General features: G+C 48.8%; 1 protein-coding gene across 1 annotated transcript in view; it reads left to right on the top strand.

The window, feature by feature from the left end:
* The window catches only part of FRAS1 (Fraser extracellular matrix complex subunit 1), a 182413-nt gene extending 158915 nt beyond the window's left edge, over nucleotides 1-23498 (top strand). The window contains exons 54-73 of the mRNA XM_067297013.1: nucleotides 489-735; nucleotides 1698-2042; nucleotides 2358-2518; nucleotides 3177-3324; nucleotides 4259-4464; nucleotides 4931-5087; nucleotides 5838-6038; nucleotides 7391-7578; nucleotides 7769-8044; nucleotides 9102-9334; nucleotides 9741-9901; nucleotides 10404-10618; nucleotides 12832-12982; nucleotides 14060-14167; nucleotides 15591-15750; nucleotides 16956-17072; nucleotides 17511-17677; nucleotides 18034-18239; nucleotides 20157-20303; nucleotides 21364-23498. Of these exons, the coding sequence (XP_067153114.1) occupies nucleotides 489-735; nucleotides 1698-2042; nucleotides 2358-2518; nucleotides 3177-3324; nucleotides 4259-4464; nucleotides 4931-5087; nucleotides 5838-6038; nucleotides 7391-7578; nucleotides 7769-8044; nucleotides 9102-9334; nucleotides 9741-9901; nucleotides 10404-10618; nucleotides 12832-12982; nucleotides 14060-14167; nucleotides 15591-15750; nucleotides 16956-17072; nucleotides 17511-17677; nucleotides 18034-18239; nucleotides 20157-20303; nucleotides 21364-21948 (4179 nt within the window). The 3' untranslated portion in view covers nucleotides 21949-23498. The remainder of the gene's footprint in view (nucleotides 1-488; nucleotides 736-1697; nucleotides 2043-2357; nucleotides 2519-3176; nucleotides 3325-4258; nucleotides 4465-4930; nucleotides 5088-5837; nucleotides 6039-7390; nucleotides 7579-7768; nucleotides 8045-9101; nucleotides 9335-9740; nucleotides 9902-10403; nucleotides 10619-12831; nucleotides 12983-14059; nucleotides 14168-15590; nucleotides 15751-16955; nucleotides 17073-17510; nucleotides 17678-18033; nucleotides 18240-20156; nucleotides 20304-21363) is intronic.
* Nucleotides 23499-24192: the final 694 nt, after the last annotated feature.

Genomic DNA, 24192 nt, shown 5'->3' on the forward strand with positions numbered 1-24192 from the left:
TGTTCATATGTGAGAGCTATAAACACTCTGTCTCTTCGTAAAGTTTATGGTGCCTGTAATACTGAAGAGTCATAGTAGAACTGATAAAAACATGACGGAAACTGTCAGGGTATTTCACTTCTAAAACTCTATGTTTTATTTCTTTCAGAAAGGGTCTTTTTTTTAATCAAGATTTTATATTGTCAGATACCCTTTGGGGCAGTGTTTTGATAGACCACAAATGTTACAGGCTTGCCTAGGCAAGATTGCCACTCACGGTCATGCAAAAGGCTAAAACCATGACTGAGATCAGAAGGGGTAGGGGCCCAGGCACTGCATTTGCTGCTGCCTTTCACCTTCAGTCATCCTTTATCCTGGGCTTAAGTTGTTGCATGACACTGCCCCATGTGCAGGACATGCACAGGGAAGGGGAGGCAAGGAGAGAAAATTTCGATCCAGATAGAGCAGTTCCCCAATGACTGCGCATGTTGCTGCTTTCCCCCCTCCAGGTGCAGTTTGAGGAGCGGGAGGACACCAAGGCCTGCATCATCGTCATTAATGACGATGATGTCTTTGAGAGCATGGAGAGCTTTGCCGTGGAGCTCAGCATGCCGGCCTACGCTCTGCTGGGAAACATCACCTGGGCCACAGTCTTCATCACTGATGCTGAGGATGAGCCCACCCTGCAATTCGACAGAAAGATGTACCATGTCAGCGAGAGTGCTGGTTTTCTCTCTGCTCCCATTGAAAGGAAAGGTGGGTTGAGCCAGGCAGAGCAACAGTCTGCTCCTGCGAGACTCTGCAGCATGGGACAGAAAGTGGCTCTGCAAGCACCGAGCGCTGTCGGGGGTGATGTGCAGAGCCTATACCCATTCTGTAGAGGGGGGATGGGAAGTCCTGGAGACTGTAGTTTGACAGGAAGGTGACAGGTGACAAGTGTAGGACCTGCCAGTGTCCTGTGAAGTGCCTGTGATTGCCTAGAGCTTTGGCTTTTAATTCTGTACTTTATAGACAAAGAAGCAGTTTATTGAGTGTATCCTGCAGTCTTTTAGCACATGAGTAGGATCAGTGCAAAGCTACTGAGGAGTCTTCGCAGTATATACCTTTGTCAGACTCAGGCAAAGGGCTGTTTCCAGTTGCCAGGCAAATACCAGCGACCACCAAAACAAGTGGTGTTCCCTAGGGGTTTGGTTTGGTTTGGGTCTTTTTTTTTTCTTTTTTTTTTTTTTGATTTCTTCAAAAGTAGTTTTATGGTGCAACTGAAATGACAGGAAACAAGGCAGGGCAGATAGCTTGATTTTTTCTTTCCCAGGTCTGTTGCAAGTCTCACCAAGCTAAAGTTCTCTGCTTTTAGATCCATTTCTCCTGCCAGTGTGAGCAGAAGCAAACCTTTGTTTCTATTTGCTGCTTCCCTGTGATCCAGATACTGTGCTTTGTGCAGACCCTGTCACTGTGCTGTATATTCTCTCATAGGCAAGCACCATCAGTTCCCAGAGAATAGTGGCCAAGAGTGCAGGTTTGGGTGCACGTGGAAGCCAGACCTAAGCCTGCTTTCATGCTAGTTTAGGAGCAAGGGTGGTGTTCTTTATACTCCTCCACCCCTTTTGTGAAAGATGCTTTTTTAAAATTTTTTCATTATTTAAATGAATAATGTCTAACTTTACCAAATGGAGTAAAAGAATTTGCATAGAGATACCGGTTTTTCTGTTGCATCTTAGGGGACACCAGCAACACCGTGTCTGCTGTTTGTTACACTGTCTCCAAATCAGCCAAGGGAAGCAGCATTTATATGCTGGAGTCTGGCTCTGACTTCAAGTCCCGGGGGATGACAGATGACAGCCGCATTGTTTTTGGACCGGGTGTCACCATGTCGACATGTGACATCACACTGATCGATGACAGCGAATATGAAGAAGAGGAGGAATTTGAGATCATACTGGCCGATGCTTCCAATAATGCCCGCATTGGAAGCCTGGCTTCAGCCAGCGTCTTCATCGGTGGTCCCAATGATGCCTCTACTGTGTTCCTGGGGAATGCTACTTTTACCGTCAGTGAGGCTGCAGGTGAAGAACAGCAGGGGCTCCCCAGGGGCTGCTGTGCAGTGTGTGGGGTGCTTATTGTGAGTGCGTGTTTTCACCAGAGTGAGGCATCAGAAAGAGCAGTCTAGTGCACTGCAGCAGATCATAAAAGATTTCTGGTGGGTTTCTATTCTTTCCTCTGCACCTGAGGGAGGGCTGGGGGTTGTTCTCTGCAACAGTCTGTGCTCAGTGGAGGGGCAGTGATGAAGGGAGAAGGGCACACCAAAGGGAGAGGAGGTGGTTTTGTGGTGTGTGGCTGCCTTCTAATCTTGGCTCTCTTGTGTGCAATTGATGATACAGGGAACATTGAAATTCCAGTCCTCCGGCAGGGACCTGATCTCTCCATCCCCATCTCTGTGTGGTGTGCCACTCGGACATCAGACCCTCCATCTGCCAGCCCAGGAATCGACTATATCCCCAGCTCCAGGAAAATAGAGTTCAGGCCAGGCAGGACAGAAGAGGTAAGGATCCCCTTCAATCGCTGATGAGTCTGCTCAGTCTGATGGCACTGTGTAACTCAACATTGGTTAGATGTTTGACAGCAGATCTTGAAAGACATTGTTCCTGCATCAAGAGGCTTGGACAGTGGATTTTTAAAGGATCGTATAGCAATGAATTCTTGACTTCTGGTCTGTGTTTAGGTATCTCACACCACCCATGCATTTAATGGTCTTTCTGCATTCCTAAACATGAGAGATGAGGATGGGAAGTGCTATACAAGGAGAGGGTGCATAAAGGAAGCAGAGGGTTAATGCATGATTACTGTGTGCCAGGTACTGCTGCCTGTTAACAACCTCAAAGGAGGTGAGGCACTTGGGTGGTACGTGAGAAGTGTTAATGAATCTGTCAGGCACTGATTCGCATCAGGTCAGTGCTCCAGCTGGATTCACTGAGAACATCTCTGCCAGGGTAAAGGTGGCTGCCTGTTCTCTGAAGTGATGTGCCTGATTGATCTAGAACATTGATCTAGAACATTGTTTCCAGAAGAACAGTCATTGGTTAATGAACATGGAAAAGGCCTGAATGGGATACCCCAATGTGAGTGTCAGGAATCTCCGCCTTTTCACAGAAGGATGAGAGACTGCATCTCTGAAAGTGGAATTTCTGCTTTCCTTTTAGTCCTGTACTCTGACGATCCTGGATGATGCTCAGTACCCGGTGATAGAAGGGCTGGAGACATTTGTTGTATACCTCAGCTCACCCCATGGAGCTGAGTTGACAAAGCCTTTCCAAGCAATAGTGGCCATTAATGACATCTTCCAAGATGGTAAGCTATCCGTGGCAACTCTCGTCCATCCTAGCCTCATCTTCAACGCTTCTGCACAGCAGGAGACTTGTCCAAGTAAAGTTACTCCTAGGTTGGATTTAGCCTATGGTTTTGGGATCCTCCCGTTCCATTTGGCTACCCTGTTCTTTCTGTGCATCACTGTCCACAAGAGCATGGAGTCTTTGGAAATGCAGAATGAATTGTCCAGTAGGGTTCCCTTGCTTTCAGGCAGACTTTGTCTCCTCTGCTCAGAGCTCAGTCCTCATTCATGCTGTCTGTGGGCCAAAGTCCCCCCTACTGTGTGAAAATGTTTCAGGGTATGTTTCCTTTCTCTTGTGTTTTAACCTCTCTCACATCTGCTTGCCCGAGGAAAGCACTGCCTGCATAATCTAACTCTGTAGTAGACTATAATTACTTCTGCCTTTGTATCTTCTGTTGCGGTCTGCCCTCCTTGCTGCAAACCATTTATTTTATGTCTGTTCACAGACAGCGGCATAATGCTTTGAGACCAAGCACCTATTTCAGTACTGAGTCCTCATATAATCCCTTCCTGACATGCCTCACAAACACACCATCCCTACGCTTTCAGGCCTGTCTTGTTCTCCAACACATTGGAGCAGCACCAAAATGTTAGGGAAGAAACAAGTTTCAGCAGCCTTTGGAGTAGGTGACTAAGAGGTGACTAAGAGAAATACCACGTCCTTTCTGAAGGACAGCAGGGTCTACGAGTCCTGTCATCTGTGGAGGACTAATGGGAATAAACGTCACTGGTTTGTTTAAAACCAAATCCTTTACTGAGGCACAGTGAAGCTGTCATTTCATTCTCTGGCTGTCAGACTCCATGCAGCAGTTCTCCAAGAGTTTACGTGCCTCCATTAGCTCCTGTCTCTCTCAGGGGAGCTCATTGCTGCTTGACTCTTATTGCCTCCTGCAGTACCCAATATGCAGTTCAGCAAGGATGTGTACATGGTGAAGGAGAAGGAAGGTGCCCTGCACATCCCCATCTTCCGCACAGGGGACCTGAGCTATGAGTCTTCTGTCAGGTGCTACACCCAGAGCCAGACTGCAGAGGTCATGGAGGACTTTGCAGAGAGGAGAGATGCAGAGGAGTCCCGCATCACTTTTTTGAAAGGGGAGAAGGTGAGTTGAATCGATCTTATAGGCAGAATGAAGAGCCGTGGATGGGAGAGGTTCAGATCTCCTCATAGACTCTCTGGTGTCAGAGGTGTTCTGCAGAGCTGGTTCCACAAACGCTTAAAGTCACAAATCCTCTGGTTCTGGATATATGACAGGACTCCAGAGGGAGTCTTTGTTCATGATGAGATGGTTAAAACATCAAAAGCAAATCCTCTGTGTCAGTAGGACCAAGGACTGTTGTAGCAGGGAGCTGTTGATTTGTGGAAGTAGATGTCTTCTTCACTGCTGTGTTTCATCATGTAACTGTGCTGGTTTTTCCACCCTGAAGAAACAGCCTTAAAAATAGAAGAGTGCTTCTTCCAGGGTTGACAGTACTCAGATATTAAACGCTAGATGGTGAGGAAGCAGTCTGGCCTTTCAGTGGGTTCAGGGGATTTATGAAAGTTTCCTGTTTTCTCCTCCTTGTTAGGTGAAGAACTGCACTGTTTACATCAGTGATGACTCTGCCTTTGAACCAGAAGAGCAGTTCCGGGTCTATCTTGGTAGCCCGCTTGGAAACCATTGGAGTGGAGCTAGGATTGGGAAGACAAATATGGCCACTATAACTGTCACCAATGATGAAGATGGTAAGTGAGGAGGCACAAAAAGGATGTAGGAGCTGTAGTGCAGGATGTAGTTCCAAGTAGTCAGCACAGTCTCATCAACAGTTCTGAGTTTCATTCAGTACACAAGAAATGCCTTCAGTCGCATGATCACAGCTTTGGTTTGTTGGATTCATTCTCACAGAAATACTGGTCTGTGTGCTGGGGACCCACTGATCTATGAGCAGGACCATCATGTGGTCATCAGTGTGGGGGCTTTGTGCAGTGGTTGTGGTGTTACAGGAGGGATTAAATAACAGGGGCTTGCACGCACTCATTTGTCCCATCTCCCATTGCCCTGCAGTCGCACAGGGAGCTGCTGTGCTTCCTCTGGGAGCTGTTGTATTCCCTTTGTAGTGCCACAGCCTGGAGAGATCTGTGAGGAGAAAGGGGAATGGGAGATCCCTGCAGTGTGACCAGGAATGGGAACCATGTCTCCATCACAAAGCATGGAGCAGGGACATGTGGTTCAGCAGGATGCAGGGAATGGAGGAGTCGTGTGCCTTCCTCTGTAGCCCAGAGCAAGGGATGGTTTTGCCTCTCCCTTGCCTTAGTTCACATTGAAACCTTATAGCTGCAGTTTTGGCCCTTGTTTTGAGGAGCCCCTGGCTCTGAAGAGGCGTAGATATGCTCTAAAAGGGGCTTACCCCAGGTTCTGAAGGGGAATGTACTTCATCTATAAACAGTCAGCTGTGGTGCCAACCTGGGGCTTTTTCTTCACTGCTGTTTCTTTAGCGCCCACCATTGAGTTTGAAGAAGCTTCGTATCAAGTGCGGGAACCGCCCGGCCCGGAGGGTGTTGCTGTTTTAAATATCAAGGTGGTCCGGAGAGGGGATCAGAATAGGACCTCAAAAGTCCGCTGTAGCACCCGTGATGGCTCTGCTCAGGCTGGAGTGGATTACTATCCCAAGAGTCGAGTGCTCAAATTCAGCCCAGGTAAAGGATCCTTGGAGGGGAGGTTCAAGGTGGTGGTGTGACCAGTGATGTTTTGTGCAAGTGGGAAAGGAACAATGAAGAGAAATATTCAGGAGACTTGGACAAAGCCACTTTTTGCATGAGGCTTACAACATCAGCATAGGTCTAACTGCTTCTGGTGGAGTAGCTGCATTAACTATAAGAAGGTAATGCAAATCCCTTAGATGTATTTTTGATTTGAGGTTTGTTCTCGGGCTCATCACAGTCTTTGTGGAAGGAAACGCTATGCAGTTCTCCAGTGTGTTACAAGTGGGTTGCAAGACTTTTCCCCTTTCTGTGTGTTAGGCGTGTCTTTTCCCCTTTCCCCCTCGCCCTGTCTAATCATTCTCAGCTCAAACCTCCCACTGTAATGGCTTCTCTCCTGAGTGCCAGCTCCTCAGAAGAGGAGGGAATGAAAGCCCCGAGACAAAAAAAAAAAAAATGTACTGAGCAGGCTGTCATTGTGTAAGGAAACAGAAAGGTGGTTGAGACTGTCTGCTCACAGGGATTTATGTCCCTTGAAAAGAGTGGAAGGCCATCCCAAATCTTGCCATGTTTTCTCTTGGGTACCACACTTCATCCCTTTACAGTGCCCATGCTGGATGAGAAGGGTCCATTTCTTTTTTTTCCCTTTGGAGTGTTTTTTCTGGGTTCTTGGTAATATATTTTAGATATACTACATAAGGCCCTATCATGTGGTCATCTTTAAAGTAAGTGCAACTCCCCTGGGCTGCAGCCCTGCACTTTGCTACAGCTATAATTTTGTGATGTGAAAGGGCCGAACTATTACAAGAAGGGTGATCAGAGCAGAGGAAGAAGCACTAGTGTCTGCCAGGTGATGGTAAAGTGGTCCTCAGGGAATGTAAGGCTCATCAGAGGTTTTTCAGGATCCTGTAAGAGTGCTCAGACCATGTTGCTGAGACCAAGAAGCCCTCACCAAGCAGCTCTGCATACTGGCATAAGAGTCGGAGCAGAGATGCTCAAAGCAGGGATGGGGTGTACTTTGGACTGCAGATTTTTATTACAGACAGCTAATATGAGTCAGGCATTATTAATACTATGATAGCATCTGCTAGTAAATCTATCACCTGATCAATTGGATTAGTTGTCACAGTTGGAGTTTTATGTATAGAATAGATTCCTGTGAGGAAGGGGGGTCAATTACTAGTGGAAATGAATGGAAATAAAACCCATAATGCATACTTTATCATAATGTTTCAGTGGTCATGACCTAGACAAGCTGTTCAGTATTCTGTGGGAACTTTAGAGCAATATCTGATTCATCAATGTGATGAATTGAGTTCTTTCTGTTTCTCTTACATATATTCTCATAGGTGTGAACCACATCATCTTTAAAGTGGAGATCATGTCCAATGAAGACCGGGAGTGGCATGAGTCCTTCTCACTGGTGCTGGGTCCAGATGACCCAGTGGACGCTGTTCTTGGAGATACCAGCACTGCAATCGTGACTATTTTGGATCAGGAGGCAGCGGGGAGCCTGATTCTTCCGGCACCTCCAGTGGTAAGTTGCCTGTTGCGATGAATGTGATTTAGTCCTTTGAGTACAGACTGTGAAAACCCCAGCTGGGTTTCTGAAATAAAATTAAGAGGTGCAATAACGTGGCAGACTTGCAGTGTGTGGGAAGAAGGATTGCCTTTTGCTGCTCTTTCCCTGAACCCCCGGCGAATGCTGCTGTCTCACATCCTTGCAGGTCGTCACCCTGGCTGATTATGACCATGTGGAAGGAGCGACCAAAGAGGGTGCTAAGAAATCCCCTTCCCCAGGCTATCCACTCATCTGTGTCACTCCTTGTGACTCTCACTTCCCCAAGTACGCGGTCATGAAGGAACGCTGCAGCGAAGCTGGGATCAATCAGTCTTCAGTACAGTTCAGCTGGGAAGTAGCAACCCCCACGGATGGCAACGGGGCCAGGTCACCTTTTGAAACCATCACTGACAGCACGCCATTCACTAGCGTCAACCATAAGGTATGTGACTACATACTGGCAAGGCAAGGCTACAAGAGCACATGACACAAGTCAGCCGAGGGCTTGTGGCAACTCAGTCAGTGAGCTGTGTGATCACTCACATGTGAAATTTGGTTGCGTTACTGCAGCTGAAAAGTCACGCACTTGGAAAAGTGGTTGTGCCTAAATGAGGGCTCAGTATGCTGATGTAACCTGTATTACCAGGGTTTGGCCGAGTGATTGCCTGCTTTCTTTCCTCTCTGCTTATGGTGCAGGAGCGTCATGGCTCAAATTATGAGCCACTGTTCTTCAGGCATTTGTTTGGCCCTGTTGCTATGTGTGTGGCCTGAGACCTCTGTGTCCCTGGATGTTTCATGCCCTGCCCCACAGACAAAATTGCTCTTTTCCTCTGGGGGATTTTCCCAGGTTCTCCCAGCTGTGTGTGGTGTCTCAGCGCTCTTCAGGCATCCAGGGGTGTTTCTAGATCATGCCCACTCGTGCAAGACGGGGAATCTGAGCAATGCGTAGTGAGCGGCGCACACTTCAATTACACAGAGATTAAGACATAAAGTCTCCTTGGACTTGGGAACTGGAATGAGACGTGGGGGGCCTGTTTGGGGGATTTGTTTTTTTCTTTAGGCTTCAGAAAATTTAGTACTATTCTTCACTGAGCCTGCTGAAAACACCACTTCTGTTGACTTGGGAAGCAGCTGTGAGCACTCGGATGCTTCAGTAACTCTCTGGTGGCAGGGGACAGATAGAGCTTGGCAGGTTATGACATCTCAGGCTCCCTCTTCCCCTTCTTTCAGTATGTGGGCAGAGTTAGGCAGCTGTAAAGCACATGACATATTAGAGTGTCTTCTGCAGCATGGATGACGAGAGGCCAGTCGTGCCTGCGTGCCAAAATGGCCAGGCAGGTGCCGGTGTGTGCATGCTCCTAGTCTGCACATGCAGATGCGTGCCTGTCCTCTGTGCCACATCAAAGGACCAGGGCAAGGTGGTTTTGGGACGCGGTAAGATGTTGCTACGAAGGTGCTTTTGACCCCCATGTGTGTTTGTCTCTCCTCATTGCCTGCAGGTGCTGGACAGCATTTATTTCAGCCGGCGGTTCCATGTGCGCTGTGTGGCCAAGGCTGTGGACAAGGCTGGCCATGTGGGGACCCCTCTGAGAAGCAACATAGTTACCGTAGGGACAGACAGTGCCATTTGTCACACACCAGTAGTAGCGGGAACGGCCCGAGGTTTCCAGGCACAGTCGTTCATTGCCACTCTGAAGTACTTGGACGTCAAACACAAGGAACATCCCAATAGGTGTGAGCTGGGAGCAGGGCGTGTGCGTGGTCCTCCTTGGAGCCCCTTGGGGTTACAGAGCTGGCCTGGGCCATGGGGAAAGTGCACATCTGAAACCACGTCCCTCCGTGCAATGTGCTCTCGTGAGCAGCACAGGGTGTTCAGGGCAGCAGCGCTCGCGCTCTCTTCCTTTCACCCCGCTCTACTGCAGAGGTGCTCTTCCCCGCAGGGAATGACCTGGGAGTTGGTGGGACAGTTTGAGGAGCAGATGCATAGACAAGGAAATGCAGCTGTAACTAAATACCAGACTGCCACTACCAGGCTTACCCTGCCCCTGCACTGCTTCCGTGTGGTGTAGGGTAGTGCATGAGGCTCCTGTGCCTGCCAGGGCTGCTTTTTCTGCCCTCTCATCCACCGTTTGTTCCAGGATCCACATCTCAGTGCAAATTCCTCATCAGGATGGGATGCTGCCCCTCATCTCCACCCTGCCACTGCACAATCTGCATTTCCTGCTCTCCGAGTCTATCTACAGGCAGCAGCATGTCTGCTCGAACCTGGTCACCATCAGAGACCTTAAAGGCATCTCAGGTAATCTTTAAAGCCAGCTTTTGCTTTCTGAATCTGGGGGTTGGGGGAAGCCAGGAAAGAAATGCAGAGAGGGCTCTTTTTTCCTCTGGGCACTTTTGATATTATGTAAAAAAATAATTCATCTTTCTCTACTAACAGCAGTGAGCAGAGTTTCCTGATAATCAGGGTAACGTGGTCCATGAATGCAGCTTGCTTCATTGGGCAGGGGCTGTTGTACTTCACACTGTTCATTTTATACCCAAGTTGTTCTGCATTTTTTAAAGTTTAACTTTAACCTTTAATGAATAGGTTTGTAAGTTAGTTACCCCATTCCTGTAACGTTTTTACCCATGAAGACTGGTATGTACTCAGTTTGACCTCTAGGATAATGGAGAGGAGCCATTAAGCCACAGTAAAATAAAAGGCACTGACGTGATTTGAGAGTGAAAATGGGACCTCGGTACTTGGCTTCAAGCTGTTGAAAATCTGGAGTGATAAGTTTCCTGATGTCTCTTGATCCCAGAGGCAGGATTCCTGGATGAAGTGACCCAGGATAGTATTATTCTTGGTCCTGGGTATGACCGTCCTTACCAGTTTGACCCCACGGTGAGAGAGCCAAAGACAATCCAGCTCTACAAACACCTCAACCTGAAGAGCTGCATTTGGACTTTCGATGCTTATTATGACATGACCGAGTTAATTGACATCTGCGGAGGCTCTGTAACCGCTGACTTCCAGGTGAGATGCCATGTCTGAAGCTCTTCCACCTAATCCAGGTCTTTGTCCATTCTCAGGCAAAGCTCCTCCGTGTGGTTATGAGTATTTATTAGGTGTATCTGCTGCTCTGCTCTGTACAGCGGGGGCATGTTTGTTTTTTTTTCCTCTTAGCAAAAGAAGAGCAGTACAGTACTTTGTGAAATATATCTCATTCATTTATTTTGATTGGGGTGAGTAGGTTTCATTCTCTTACTCCACAGAGTAAGAGCTTATAAATATACAGTGCATTTTTAAAAATATAATGGGGTACTGGAGCTACAAAACAGTCTCGCCTGTGCTGTATTCTTTAACAGTTTTGACTGCATTCTTAGCTGTCATAAATGAGCAAAGAACGGGGAGTAGAAGCACAATCAGTTTGTACCCCCCAGTAGTTCAGTGGAGAGAGGTCATAGGAATTTTGATGACATTTCTTAGTTTACTGACTACAAGCCAACAACGTTCTTTTGTAAAATAGTGTCTTTCCCCACTTGGTGTGTCCCACTGCCCTCTTATGGATGGATTATACAGGTACATGTCACTCGAGGGAATATCTCCCCTACGTTAGATTCTTAAAGTAAATTCCCAGTCAGAATGTTATGCCCAGCATGGTCTCTTTTAATTCCTGCCAGTATGGAATACTTTTGTAACTTTCCTTTTATAGCTCCAATTGTTTGCACAAATGCAGAGGAGCTACTTGAACCGAACGACTGCATAATTTAGCATGTGGTGGCCGGCACCAGTCAGTCTGGAATGTGTCTCTTTGGATTCTGCGAGGGGCTTGCAGAGTACAGCTGCCTTCTGGAGATAGTAAATGGTGTATATTCAGCCAGGATGCTGTGCTGTTGCAGATGCTTTTACAGGCAGTTCTGAGCAAGCCAAATTGCTTTGCTTTAATTCATGGAATTAGAAGCTTTTTTTTTTTTTTTTTTTTGGAAGTGGAACTGTGACCGCAGCTCCTTTTTTGGGGGGGTATTAATAACAACAACATACTGTAGCATTAAGAGAGATGCACTTAAACTTATTTAAACTGCATGTTTGTCCAAAGTACCTACGTAAAAAGGTAAAGTTCACACAGTTGTCTCTGACTTGTTGTAGGGATTTTGTAGCCTATGAGGAGCACTCTGTATTTGCATACCTTTTTTTCCCAACAGTTTTTCATGATTATTTTTCAAATGGCAGTCCAGCATAGCTTTTTTGGAAATGAGCTAATTGTTTTTAGTGTGAATTCCAGCATTGCAGTGAGTTTGGAAAATGTGTATGCCTCTGATTACCCACAGAGAGACTGTCTTCATTTATGCCCGTTGCATGTATTCAAATCCATGTATTAGTGGGTCTAGAATGATGCATGCACTTTTAGCTGATTCTGGACTGTAGCTTAGATTTCTTCCCTCTTTGGAGAAGTCTCCGGAAGGTTTCCACAATCAGAAGGACTGATTTAACTCTGGGTCCACACTGGGAGCAGTGAACCAACTCTCCTTGACTGCAGGCAGATCAGGGCTTTGTTGAGCCCTTTCCAAAATTCTGCTCTTCGCTAGTCAGGGACATTGCCTTATTTGTTTTCTCATTCAGACAATACAAACAAGAAGCCCAGAGCTCATTCATCGTTTTAAACCTTTACGTCTCTTCTTTATGTTGTGTGATGTAAGAGAGTGTGCCGGCAGCAGCGTTCCCCACCCTGGGCACACCAGCGCTGCAGAGCTCGGTGTAACACAGAGGTGTTCACCCTAGCTAGCGCAGCTACACTGCCCCACAGGAGTCCCTGTCTCGCCCCGCTGCGCTGCAGCATGGACACAGACCCTTGATTCTTGCAGTGAGTAGTTTGGGGACTGAGGGGGAAGGACTTGCCTCCAGTTGCATACATGGGCTTGCACATGCCTCCATGCTGTGAACTGGAGAAGAGAAAAAAACCTTCCTGAGCAGCTATCCCAGAATGGCAAAATGTTAAATGCTTTCAAACTTGCTGCTTTTATCCTCAGTTACTCTTCAATGTGCAGCACGCGTGCATGTGTGTGCAAACAAGTAAGCTAATATACATAATGGTACCCACAGGGATCAGAAGAAAGGAGACTTCTCTTGCAGCTTCTCAGTTTTTTCCCATTCACAGAGCAGAAGCTGACCACAGTGGGTGCTGTGAGTGTGAGCCAGTGTCCCTCCCCTAGCCGGTGCATAACCACCTTTGGGATTTTTATTGGCAGGTACGGGACTCTGCTCAGTCCTTCTTAACAGTCCACGTCCCACTCTATGTGTCCTACATTTATGTGACGGCACCGAGAGGCTGGGCATCTCTGGAGCATCACACCGAGATGGAGTTCTCCTTTTTCTATGATACTGTTCTCTGGAGAACAGGTAGGTCTGAGGCATTTGAGGGGGGCTGGGGAAATTGTTTTGTTCTTGGTTCTTCTTCTTTCTTAGCTGCTGTCCTGCCACCGCAGTCCCGAGTATGGGTAGCGCTCGCTGAGGTAAATAGGCACGCAGGCTGAATTCAGATATGCCAGCGTTCAGGACTGCTTAGCAAGGGAGCTGTCGTTTCCCCTTAGCCTCCCTCTGTTAATTGAAACAGTTGTCACTGAGCCCTAGAAAGTGTGGCAGGAAAAGGCCTGTGTTGTCACCTAACTCGCCACCACCAGGCAGAGGCTGCTTGCTATGGCACATGTGAAGTTTTTTCTCCATCACTTTCCAGTGATTTCTGTGTGGGAGCTGCGGTCACGTTCCTCAGCCTCCTGACTTTCATCGGGAGACTTCCTTCCCATAGTTACCCTTGTCTGTTAAAACTGTGGTACTCCCAGCGGTGAACCCTGTGTGGCTCCTCTCCTCTGCTGGTAGTGACATCCAAGAACTAACATCAGTGCAGATGTCTGTGGTTTATCCTGTGCCTGTGAGTCTTCTGTTTCCAGCTGGGTTATTTATTTTTCCCCACAATATTTGGAGGCTGTGTGTGCTGTGAACCCACAACCGCAGCCTGGAGCAGTATTGCTGCTCATGTTGATGACAGGCTGCGAGGAAGGGACCCTCCCTCGCCTTGAATTTTTTTCTGGCAGTGGTGATACTGAGTGTTTTGGAGGAGGGACTCACAGAGCTTTGTATTAGGAGGGACACTGGGGAATTAAGGCCAGGAATGCACAGAAACAATCATCTAGAACAGTTACCTTGATGCGTAGCTGGTGTAAAACGTGTTATATTCACAGAGTAGTCAGAAGGGGAACTCAGTGCATTTACTTCCTTTATGCTCAAGTAGGACTTAGGCAGCATATGTGGATAATGGAGGAAATCTATGACTGATTCACTGGAGGATGATCCCAATTGAACTGTGCCTTTCTGGACCTCCCCCAAACACATCTGGGGCTACATGGGGCTGACAGAGCTCGCTTTAGGGCCCACTGTTCTACGCAGCCTTCAGTGACTTTGTTCTTGCTGCACGTGCAGGAATTCAGACAGACAGCGTGCTCTCAGCCCGGCTGCAGATCATCAGGATCTATATCCGCGAGGATGGCCGCCTGGTGATTGAGTTCAAGACACAGGCCAAGTTTAGAGGTAAGAGTATTAGTCCTGATGGAGAAAGGGAGCACCATACACATATGGATCTGTTCTGAAAACAGAGGTAGGAAAACAAGCTATGGCTAAGGACAGGATTCATATTCAAAGGAGGTATTTCAGCCCAAGAGCCAATTTGCTCTTCGGTACTTTTTTTCTTTTAATTTTCTGTATGTCATTTCCCTGTGCCTTGCCTGCACGGAGAAGAACTTGAGGTCTTCTGTTTGTCCCGGGCTGGCTGCTGGCTGCAGGCTGAACTCAAAGAGAAGCCATTTAGAAACCTGCTACTTCATTAGAATAGTCCTTCTGAACTATCACACAGAAGGTTTTGGAAGTTGCTCTTGGAAATATTGTCTGTTTGTGCAGGCAGAACAAGCTTCAGGTTCAGCACCTTGTTGCCAAATCTGCTTAAGGGTCTTAATAAGCAGACCTCACAGCTGGCTGCCAAACTCGCTAGGTAGGTAGCTAGATTTATGTCTAGTAATGCTAGCTTTGTACTTTGAGTTAATATTGGTTATTCTGTCACATAACATTAGTCTTAAATCAGTCATCTGTTATAAAAGTATCAAACACACAGGGTTGCTCACTGTGAACTTCTCAGGTATTTTGAAGATCAGAATCAGACTTCAGTAACACGAGGACACCCAATGTTCAAATATCTTTATCGCTTGGCTTGCTGGCATTGCAAACCTAACCCGTATATATGCTCCACGGCTAATTGCTCTGGTTATGCAATTAAGAACTTTCTTACATTAAAATGAAGGAGTATATGCAAATTTCATTTTAATCAAGCCTCCTAACATCCTTATGCCTAATATAACAACTTAGTCAGCTGTTTAGCTAGGCCTCTTAGAAGCCCTGGCTGGTCTGGGTTTAATAATTTCCGTTATCCACTAGATTAAAAGCCTTAATCTAACAACAAGTACCTCATGTATTGACTGACTTCATCATCATCTCTTGTCCCTGTCAAGGGCAGGTCAGCTCCATGCCCTTTGCTGCTGTCTCACATGCATGTGCCACAACTCCTGCTTTAAATAGGAAATTGGAGCAGCATAGCATCATATCTGGGAAGGGGGGACAGAGGCATCCGCTGCCAGTTCTGGAACAGCTGGTATTTGGGCAGCAGCAGGCTGCAGAAGCACTAGAGTTTGTCTTGATCAGCAGTGTGTTTGAGATCTGCCCCTAGCTTGCTCCAGCCAACCTGCTACTACCAGTAGCAAAAGTTGCTTCTGGACATGAGGCAGCAATAGCGGCTCCGCTGTGCTGGCTCTCCTGTCTCTCTTAATGTGAGAGCTGGAGTCCCCCTGCGCGAGGTGTGCAGCATGGGGGCTCCCAGCACTCTGCCTTACCTGACACCTACAGGGGAGAGGTGCAGAGCAGCGCCAGTGGCAAATCCCTAAGGTATCCCTTGTCCTCCCCGCAGGGCTTTTTGTAATGGAGCACCACAGCCTGCCAGATGTGAAGTCTTTTTTAAGGACGCCAGAGCACCTGGGAGGGATCGAGTTTGACCTGCAGCTGCTGTGGAGCGCTCAGACATTCGACTCACCCTACCAGCTCTGGAGAGCCACCAGCTCCTATAACAGGTGAGGACAGCGGGTTCAGATGCCTGCAGCAGCTTCCTGCAGCAGATGGTCTTCGGAAGCGGTGAATGCTTGGGGAAGTAACAGCAGCGGCACAGCAGGAACGGTTCATACTGACACACCACTCCTCTGCTCACCATCGTAGCTGTAGCTGCTTGTGTAATTGTCACCAGTGTGAGATGCGTGTGTGTGGCTCTACTAAACTGTACCTGGTGGCATTCGATCTCTGTTCTCCCTGCCCTTCGGTGGCTGGGTTTAGCCTTGCTTGGCCTGACGGCCTCTTTGTGCTCTTCCTCAGGCAGACTCCAGTTTGTAAGCCCTTAGGAAGGTATTCTTTTCCTCCTCCTTGTCGGTGTTCACCCCTGAGGGAGCTCGGACGAGAGTTGCGCTGGGGAGGGGGCCCATTGTATTTCTGCGCGGTGCTGACAGCGCAGCTGCTCATGGAGTCAGCTCCTGGCAGGCCGAGTAAAGCTGTTCAACTCTGGCACTGCGTTAATAAACTGTGGATCCCTCCCACTAGCTCCTCGCAGCAGTGACCGTCCTGGAGACCCTGGGGAATGGATTCGGTGGCTTCAAGTCCAGGCCGGAGAGAGCAATCCCTGTTGCCCTTTCGGCAGCCACAGAGGCAGCAATAGCGTGGAATGGTCACGAGCCGGCCTTACTCGAGGGTTCAGAGCTAGAGCATGCAGGTAGCGACTGGCAGTGCTGAGACCCCTGCTCTGTCTGTTGTAGAAATAGAAAAAGAATCAGTCCATCTTGTAAATGCATTTTTCTAGGAATTACGCCAGTGTCTAGGTAGACACCAGTGGTGACAGTGTCCCAGGCTGTTGTGCAGTCTGCAGGTTAAAGCAGGATTTCCTGTTCGTGACTGACTTAATCATTAGTGCTGTGCTCAAGGGAAGTAGGTATGTTAAAATCTAGAGAGATTTACCTTAAAAAAATTTTTTTTTAATTATTTCTGTCTATTTTCTTTTTCTGTGTATGCTCCTGTACAAACAGAGGGCCAAATTAAGCACTGTAGGCCAAATTCAACCATTCTGCGACTGCTAGGGCAAATGGAGGTTTCTGGGTGTGGGTTAGGTCCTGCTCTGAACTTTGTCTCCCTTGCTTGCACTAATTAGAAAATGGTGGATTTTAGGCAAGCACTTCAGCTGGGTGAACAACTTGGAGTCGATTTGATGACTGCAGTGTCTCCCCTCTCTTTCCAGGAAGGACTACTCTGGAGAGTACACAATCTTCCTAATCCCCTGTACCGTACAGCCCACGCAGCCCTGGATCAAGCCTGGAGACAAGCCCCTGGCCTGCACAGCTCATGCCCCTGAACGGTAAGGAGTTGCGCTCAGCCCGTCGGCAGAACGGTTTTAGCTGGCTTGGGCTGTTTGCGTAGTCCCAGCAGGCATGTGGCAATGCTACAACAGCCAAAAGGGAAGGGACGAGCCTCCTCTTTAACTCAGGCATCCCGCTGTGACCAAGACTGTCCCTTGTCAAGGCAGTAAAAGATTGTCCCCAGACACGAAGGAAAGCAAACCCGTCATCAGCTGGCTTCGACCGGCTGCGCCAGGCCCTGTGTCATTATTGGAAAGCTGGGCAGGGTGAGGGCAACCAGTCAGCTTGGGTTGAACACTACTGTAGTGTGGGCTGCTGGCCTGCAAATGATAAAGCAGGAGGGAGGAAAGGTAAAGTGACTATATAGGTCACCAGCGTGTAACTTCAGAACAGCCCAGACTAAATCTCTCCTTTTTCCCTTCCTGTCCCAATTTTAGATTTTTGATCCCGATTGCGTTCCAGCAGACAAACCGCCCAGTTCCTGTTGTCTACTCCCTAAACACAGAGTTTCAACTCTGTAACAATGAGAAAGTGTTTTTGATGGATCCCACCAAATCTGAAATGTCCCTGGCAGAAATGGATTACAAAGGGGCTTTTTCAAAAGGTAGGATTTTTCTCTTTCCTGTACCACTTGTATCTAATGCTTCTGTCTTCATCACTTCTGCTTCTGTGAAAGAGAATGGTAAAACCCAGATTTGGTTTTGCCTCTTTTGCAGCAGCAAATGGCATTTTAAGCATGTTGCAGATCTGTAATAGCATGACCAGAAGACAAGACAAGAATGTGCTTATGGCATGATATTCTGTCATCTGCACATGCAAATCAAAACCCATCGAAAACCAGATCCATTTCTAGTTGATGCGTTTGGCTCTGGGAATGGTTCTCTTGCTGAATTTATCTCATCTCCTCCCTGCTATCCTTCAGAGAATTTAACCTGACTGTTCTTCTCCCAACCTCCTCAGGTCAAATCCTGTATGGCCGCGTGCTCTGGAACCCTGAACAAAACCTAAATGCTGCTTACAAGCTACAGCTGGAAAAAGTCTACCTCTGTACTGGCAAGGATGGCTATGTGCCTTTCTTTGACCCAACGGGAACTGTCTATAACGAAGGACCCCAGTATGGCTGTATTCAACCCAACAAGCACCTCAAGCACAGATTTCTCCTCTTAGTAAGTTTTGCGCTGTGGACAAAACCATGTCCAGCATTATGTGTGATCATGTCTGGAGAAGTCTGGTGATGTCTCTTGTACCCTGTATGAGACCTGTGTTTCCTTGTCACCTTCAAAAGCTTTCAAAGGAGGAAATTCTGAAGGACTAAATCCCTGTCACAGTAGTGTAGAACAGATCTGGGGACTAAATGACCTTCCAGCTTGTGGAGAGGGACTGCACATCAGGGAGCCAGTGCAGAGAGCACTGTCTAAAGAGGGAAAATGAAGTGTGTTTAGCAAAAACACTGACTAAGGCTTCTCATTTTGAAAGGGCGAAGCGTTGCTTTGCTGAGCCTAGACAAAAGACATGCTAGCTGGCCATGAGAGAAGGTGAGCGTCCCAGCAACTAGCAGGGCACTGGGTCTGCTTCATCTGGACAGGACCTGATTGCTTGCATCTTGCTAGGCCTAATCTGGGGATGAAAAAACCCCAAACTGCAAGATCAGATTCAACATATTACACCAGTGTTAGCTTCCTCCTCCTCCTCCTCTTTTCAGAAGTACTTAGTGCCCAGACTGCTCATGTGATATTTAGCTCCTATTAGCTATTTTAGTCTGCAATTTTAGCTATTTTAGCCTTTATTTTTTCTCACTAGCCTGACTGTCCAAAAGTACTCAGCACTGCTGCTTTTCTGTTTGACTTCCCCAGAGACCCCCAAACTGCACAACATCCTGCAGAGTCTCCGGGCAGACCCTGCAACCCCTCACAGCCACCAGCTCCTTTGCACGGCCACGGAAAGCCAGAGCCCCAGAAAAGCGTGTTGCCTGTGCTAGACATGTCCCTCATCTGTGAGCTGTCCTCACAGAAATATCTGCTTGCAGAACTGGCATCTGCTTCTGCTTTGTTTTTGTTTTTTCCCTAGTACAAGCAGAGTCTGACTGCAGAGGGATGAGAGATGAAATGTGGTGGCTTTTTGTAGTACTTGTCAGACAGGTCTGAACTGTGAAGACCAGATCAGTATTTCCTTGGTCTTTACCCATGTGTATTTCTTAGTCTAAAGGATAAAGAGATGAGGAGAAAAAAAGTGATGTAGCAAACTTCTAAAAATTCCCTTGATTTCTGTTTATACCATGACTTGGGAATGACAGGACTGGCAGCATATAAAGGGAGATTTATTTATCACTTACCCAGAAATTCTTCTTCATTGTATAAAGCTGTGATTAGCTCCCAAGACGCTTTTAGCTCTAATTACATGCTTTTAAATTAACATTTGCCAGTGTCCTCACTGGCAGCCACATTACCACTTCCAGTACAAGGGTAATGTTAATGTTTTGGTCCCATTTGGCTTGCACAGATGAGCAAGCTGGTTAAACTCTTCTCCTCATGTTCAGTTCAACAAGCCTAGTATTGAAATGGTAAGTGCTAAATCAGTGTGAAGGGATTACAAATCATATAGGTTATAAATATTTTCTGTGCTGTAACCCACACGTTTAAACAAATGTATGTGTCCACATTGTGGGGGGGGGGGGGAAATAGATCTAAATGAGGCCCTTCTATAGCACCTTGTGCAACCATTTGCAAAGGCTGGGCAGTTGGATTGGGTTTTTGCAGTAGTGTGTAGTATTTGGGGAGCTGGCTTCTGGCTTCCCTTTGGAAAGATGTGCAGAAATGCCAGGCTTAGCCTGAAAATTCCTGAAAATGGGTTAAAATTTATCTGGAAAACAGAGGAAGCAGTTTTAAGACTAGGGAGGGTTTGTCCCCATTTGGATTAGCATCAGCAAGGGTTTCTGGGAGGGAGAGGACGTCTTTTAAGGGTGTATTTGGCTTGAGGGGTGCTCTGCTTTGTACTGTCACTAACGCCGCCCTTGAAGGTCTGCTTGTTATGTACATGTTGCTGGTAGTGTGCGTTCCTGCTCTTCAAGCTTCCCTGCTTTCCAGGACCGAAACCAACCAGAAGTAACTGATAAGTATTTCCACGATGTCCCTTTTGATGCCCACTTTGCTTCTGAATTATCTGAGTTTCATTCGGTGAGCAGCATGCCTGGAGTCGATGGATTTACTCTCAAGGTGGATGCTCTCTACAAGGTACATGGCAAGGGATGTCAGTAGCCAAAAATTAACTTCTCTGCCCGGGTTGTCCCAGATGCTCTGTGAATTATAGGCTCCGGGCCTGACATTGCCTAGAAAAAACAAATTCATGCTAAGGTAGATCCTGCAGTCTTCTGCAATTTAATGGCAACCCTCAAATAGCCTTTCTGATGGCGAGGTGGGACACGCTAGCACTCATCTCTGCACCCACGACATGATCCCTGTGAAGCTAGGTGGACTCCCATACACATGGTCACCTGCATTTGGGGACCATTTTGTGGAAGATCTCTGCTTGACTTGCCTCAGTATTAATGCAATGTGAGAAATTGGAGCTTCTGTTCAGCACCTGGGGGCATAAACTGTGCAGAGTTTCCCCCAGTTCACTGAAGGTAACAGGAGCTCAGAGCTCTCCGCTCCTCTTCCCAGTTACGGGGGCAGGCAACTTCTGATTGCGACTCCTGTCGGTACAGAGGTGCTGGCCAGTACAAGACGTGGAGGAGCCAGGCTAGATCATAGCAGAGACCACCCTCACAGGAGCAACATAAAGGAAGTGCAAGATTAAGGGCAGAATTGTATATGCTGATTTCTGGGCTTTTTTGCCCCTCCTCAAAGAGGCCCTCTGTAATCCAGTGAACTCTGCTTGCCTGTGTGGCTTCTTGGCATTCTTGATGTTGTACCATAAATTAACAGGGGAGCCAGTTAAGAAGCAAACACTCCAGTACTGAATATGGAGATGAAGAATTGCTCTGTTTTTTAAGCTCTTTTAAAAAAGTAATTTCTCAAAGCATGCAGAAAAGCAGCTCTTTAAAAACAGGTTATTAATGTTTCTGAATTATTTATTACAGTTGCCAAAGATAGGAAGAGTGAACACCAAACTGGGCGATAAATATTATTGCAGGTGTTCCAGAAGCCTTGTTAGCATTTTTGTCAATATCTGCACAAGTCAAAAAACTGGTCAAAAAAATGCAACCAGCTCTACCTTTACCTAAAAAACCCCCTGCTTTATCTAAAAATTGTCAGTAAAATTTCCTGTGTGCATGTGTTCTCTTTCTTAAAGGTGGAAGCTGGGCATCAGTGGTACCTTCAAGTCATCTACGTAATTGGCCCAGAGAGTATTGCAGGGCCTCGTGTTCAGCGATCTCTCACTCATCGCTGGAAGCGTGGCCGTAGGGACTTGGTTGACAGCAATGGAAGGCTGATGCTGGACGACTCCTTGGTCTATGACAATGAAGGCGACCAGATCAAGAATGGCACCAACATGAAATCGTTGCTCTTGGAGATGGAGGAAGCAGCTGTTGCAGCCTCCTTATTGCAGACAGGCACTTCCCTCGGGAGCGCATTCGCTGCCATCATGCTGCTGCTGCTGGTGCTTTTGGGAGTTTGCTTCATTACCAGGAAGTGTCGAAAACTGCAGAGGAGGAAGGAGGCTGCCAGAGCCATGGCGGAGGAGCATCCCCTGAACACCAAGGTGGAGCTGCCCAAGGGAGCGGAGAAGGCTGTGAACAGCCAGTACTGCACTGTGAGGAATATTAATATCCTGAGGGAAACTGGGGGTGCCTCCAAGGTGAAAGGTGGGAAGGTGAAGCAGGTGAACTTAGAAGTCAAAGTCCACAGCAATGTGCTTGATGGAACAGAAGTTTAATGAGGTGCACGCTTTTGTTTTGTAAAAGCTTTTATAAATTTCAAAAAAAGAAAAAAAGAAGAGAAAAGATAAGAAAAACTATGCTGGTATTTTTATACACTTCTGAGAAAAATGGCTGGCTCTTGCTTTGAGTGATGAGCAGCAGTGCAGGATCTCAAACCTCTGCTCAGGACTGAGCTCCCTCCTTGCCCACAACTGTTGGAGCCAGGCAGGGCAGACGATGCCAAATTCTCCATGTGCATCTCTACCATGCTCCTTTACTTCCTGCTTTGCCACTTCCATAACTATGTCCCCAGGAGCCAAACACCTCCCTCCGGAGCAGAGCAGCTTGGGCAGAGCAGGTTTGTGCCGCTCACTGCATTTGCGCCAGGAGAGCGATGCTGCAGCCTTGTGTCAGGCTCGGTGCTGTTGCTCGGGGCTCAACGCAGGAGCTCGACCTGCTGTTTCCCGGGCTGAGCCATTTTCCTGGTTTTGCCGCTCCCTTCCCTGCCTTGGGAGAGAGTTTGTGTGGAGCCAGTCTGGGCGTTAGTGCTGGTGTCTGAGCAGGGCGAATCGCTGCAGAGAAAGAAATCCCCTGTGCGAGGGAGGACGAGGGTTGTCAAGGGGCATCGTTCAACCCTGCCGGGAGCAGACTCGAGGGGAAACTTGCTGCAGCCTCGTGGCTGTCGCGCTGCCCTTGGCTCCTGGCCCCACCGCAGAGCCGTCCCTGCCCCAGGGGGCTCTGAGCGCAGCAGCGTCCCCAGGTTCCCAGCTGCAGCAGGCATGCGCTGCTCTGCACTGTCTCCCCATGCTGCGGGATGGTTCCATGTCCGCCGGGAGAGCAGCTGGGACTCGTGTCCCCCAGCCCAGCCTGGGAGTTGCTGTCCCACCTCTGAGAACAGAAAGCAAGAGGGAAAACCAGCGCATCCTTGCTGAATGTCCAGGGTGAGTTTGGGTGGTTTTCAATTTTCTGTGAGGAGGAAGATGATGCAGTTGGGCAGCCACAACCCCGGTGCTCAGGAATTTGGGTTTGTTCTGTGCAGGCTCCCCTAAGAAACGGCCTGGCCCCTCGCTCTGCCCAGCTCTGCGTGCTGGGGTCCCTGGGCTGGCGGAGGGGCCGTGAGCCCCGCAGGGGACAGGCCGCCGTTCTGCTGCGGTGGCTCACGGCGGGGTCGCATGGGGACATGACGCATCTCAGCGTCGCAGCTGTGAGTCCCTGCCAGCGTTGGTGTCACGTCTGGCCTCGCCGTAGAGTGCAAAGGGACCGTTTGTACCATGTGTGACTGGGACGGCCTTTCCCTGTGCATCCCTGTCTGTGTTTTTCCTGATGTGGCACATCATGGATTTGTCCCCTTTGGTCTCCTTTTCTGGCAGCTCAGGAACTGGTGCTACTTTTACATATGTAACTTCAAAAAACAGAAAACAGCTGTGAGGGATTTGTTAATGTCTCTTATATTGGATATATGCACTTGGCACTGTTTTTTTTTCTCCTTTTCTTGTTTCGCTGACTTACTGGTAGTGGGACGATGCCAGTTACTCTGTACTCAGCAGCCGGTGCCGGGGGGGGGGGGGGGGGGGGCTGCTCCAGGGATGCTGGCGCAGCAGGGCCTTGCTCAGGGCGAAGGGGAACGCGGGGGGCTCCTTCGCCCCCTGTGCTGGGGCTGGAGCGCGGGTGCCGGTTTGCACCGAGGGGGCCCCGGGCTGGGGCTGCGCCTGGAGCTCTTGGGAGCTCTGCCTGTGTTGAGACTTGCAAACAAATACACTGTGTTCATAGCACTGCGTTTCCTGTGACTTGCTTTTTCCAGGGCATCGTGTTGTGCTTCTAGCAGCGCGCGTCCGGGCCGTGGGGTCCCCGGGTGCCCGCGCTGCTCGGTGTCCGGGCCGGGGGGAGGCCGCGGGCTGGGGAGGCTGTGGCAGCTCCGTACCCTGGTGCTGCCTGGCAGTGCCGAGGGGAGCTGACCGGGGGCCCCGCTGAGGCCTGGCGCACTCGCCACAGGGCGACCGCAGCGCCTCGGGCCGGACCGGCTCCGGGCGGCTCCGTCCATTCCGTCCGGCAGCTCGGGGCTGCCCGGGGCGCCGGCACCGGCCGCGGCCCCGCGGCGGCTGCCCGGGCCCTGCAGTGCCCCCGCGGCCGCCAGGCGGCGCCGCCGTGCGCGGGCGAGCGGCGCTGAGGGGCGGCAGGTGCGCGGCGGCCCCGCGCCAGGCCGGGCGGGCGCTACCGGAACCGGAACCGGCGGGGCGGGGCGGTACCGGCGGCGGCGGCGG

The sequence above is a fragment of the Apteryx mantelli genome, chromosome 5 (genome assembly GCF_036417845.1).
Source record: "Apteryx mantelli isolate bAptMan1 chromosome 5, bAptMan1.hap1, whole genome shotgun sequence".
Lineage (NCBI taxonomy): Eukaryota > Metazoa > Chordata > Aves > Apterygiformes > Apterygidae > Apteryx > Apteryx mantelli.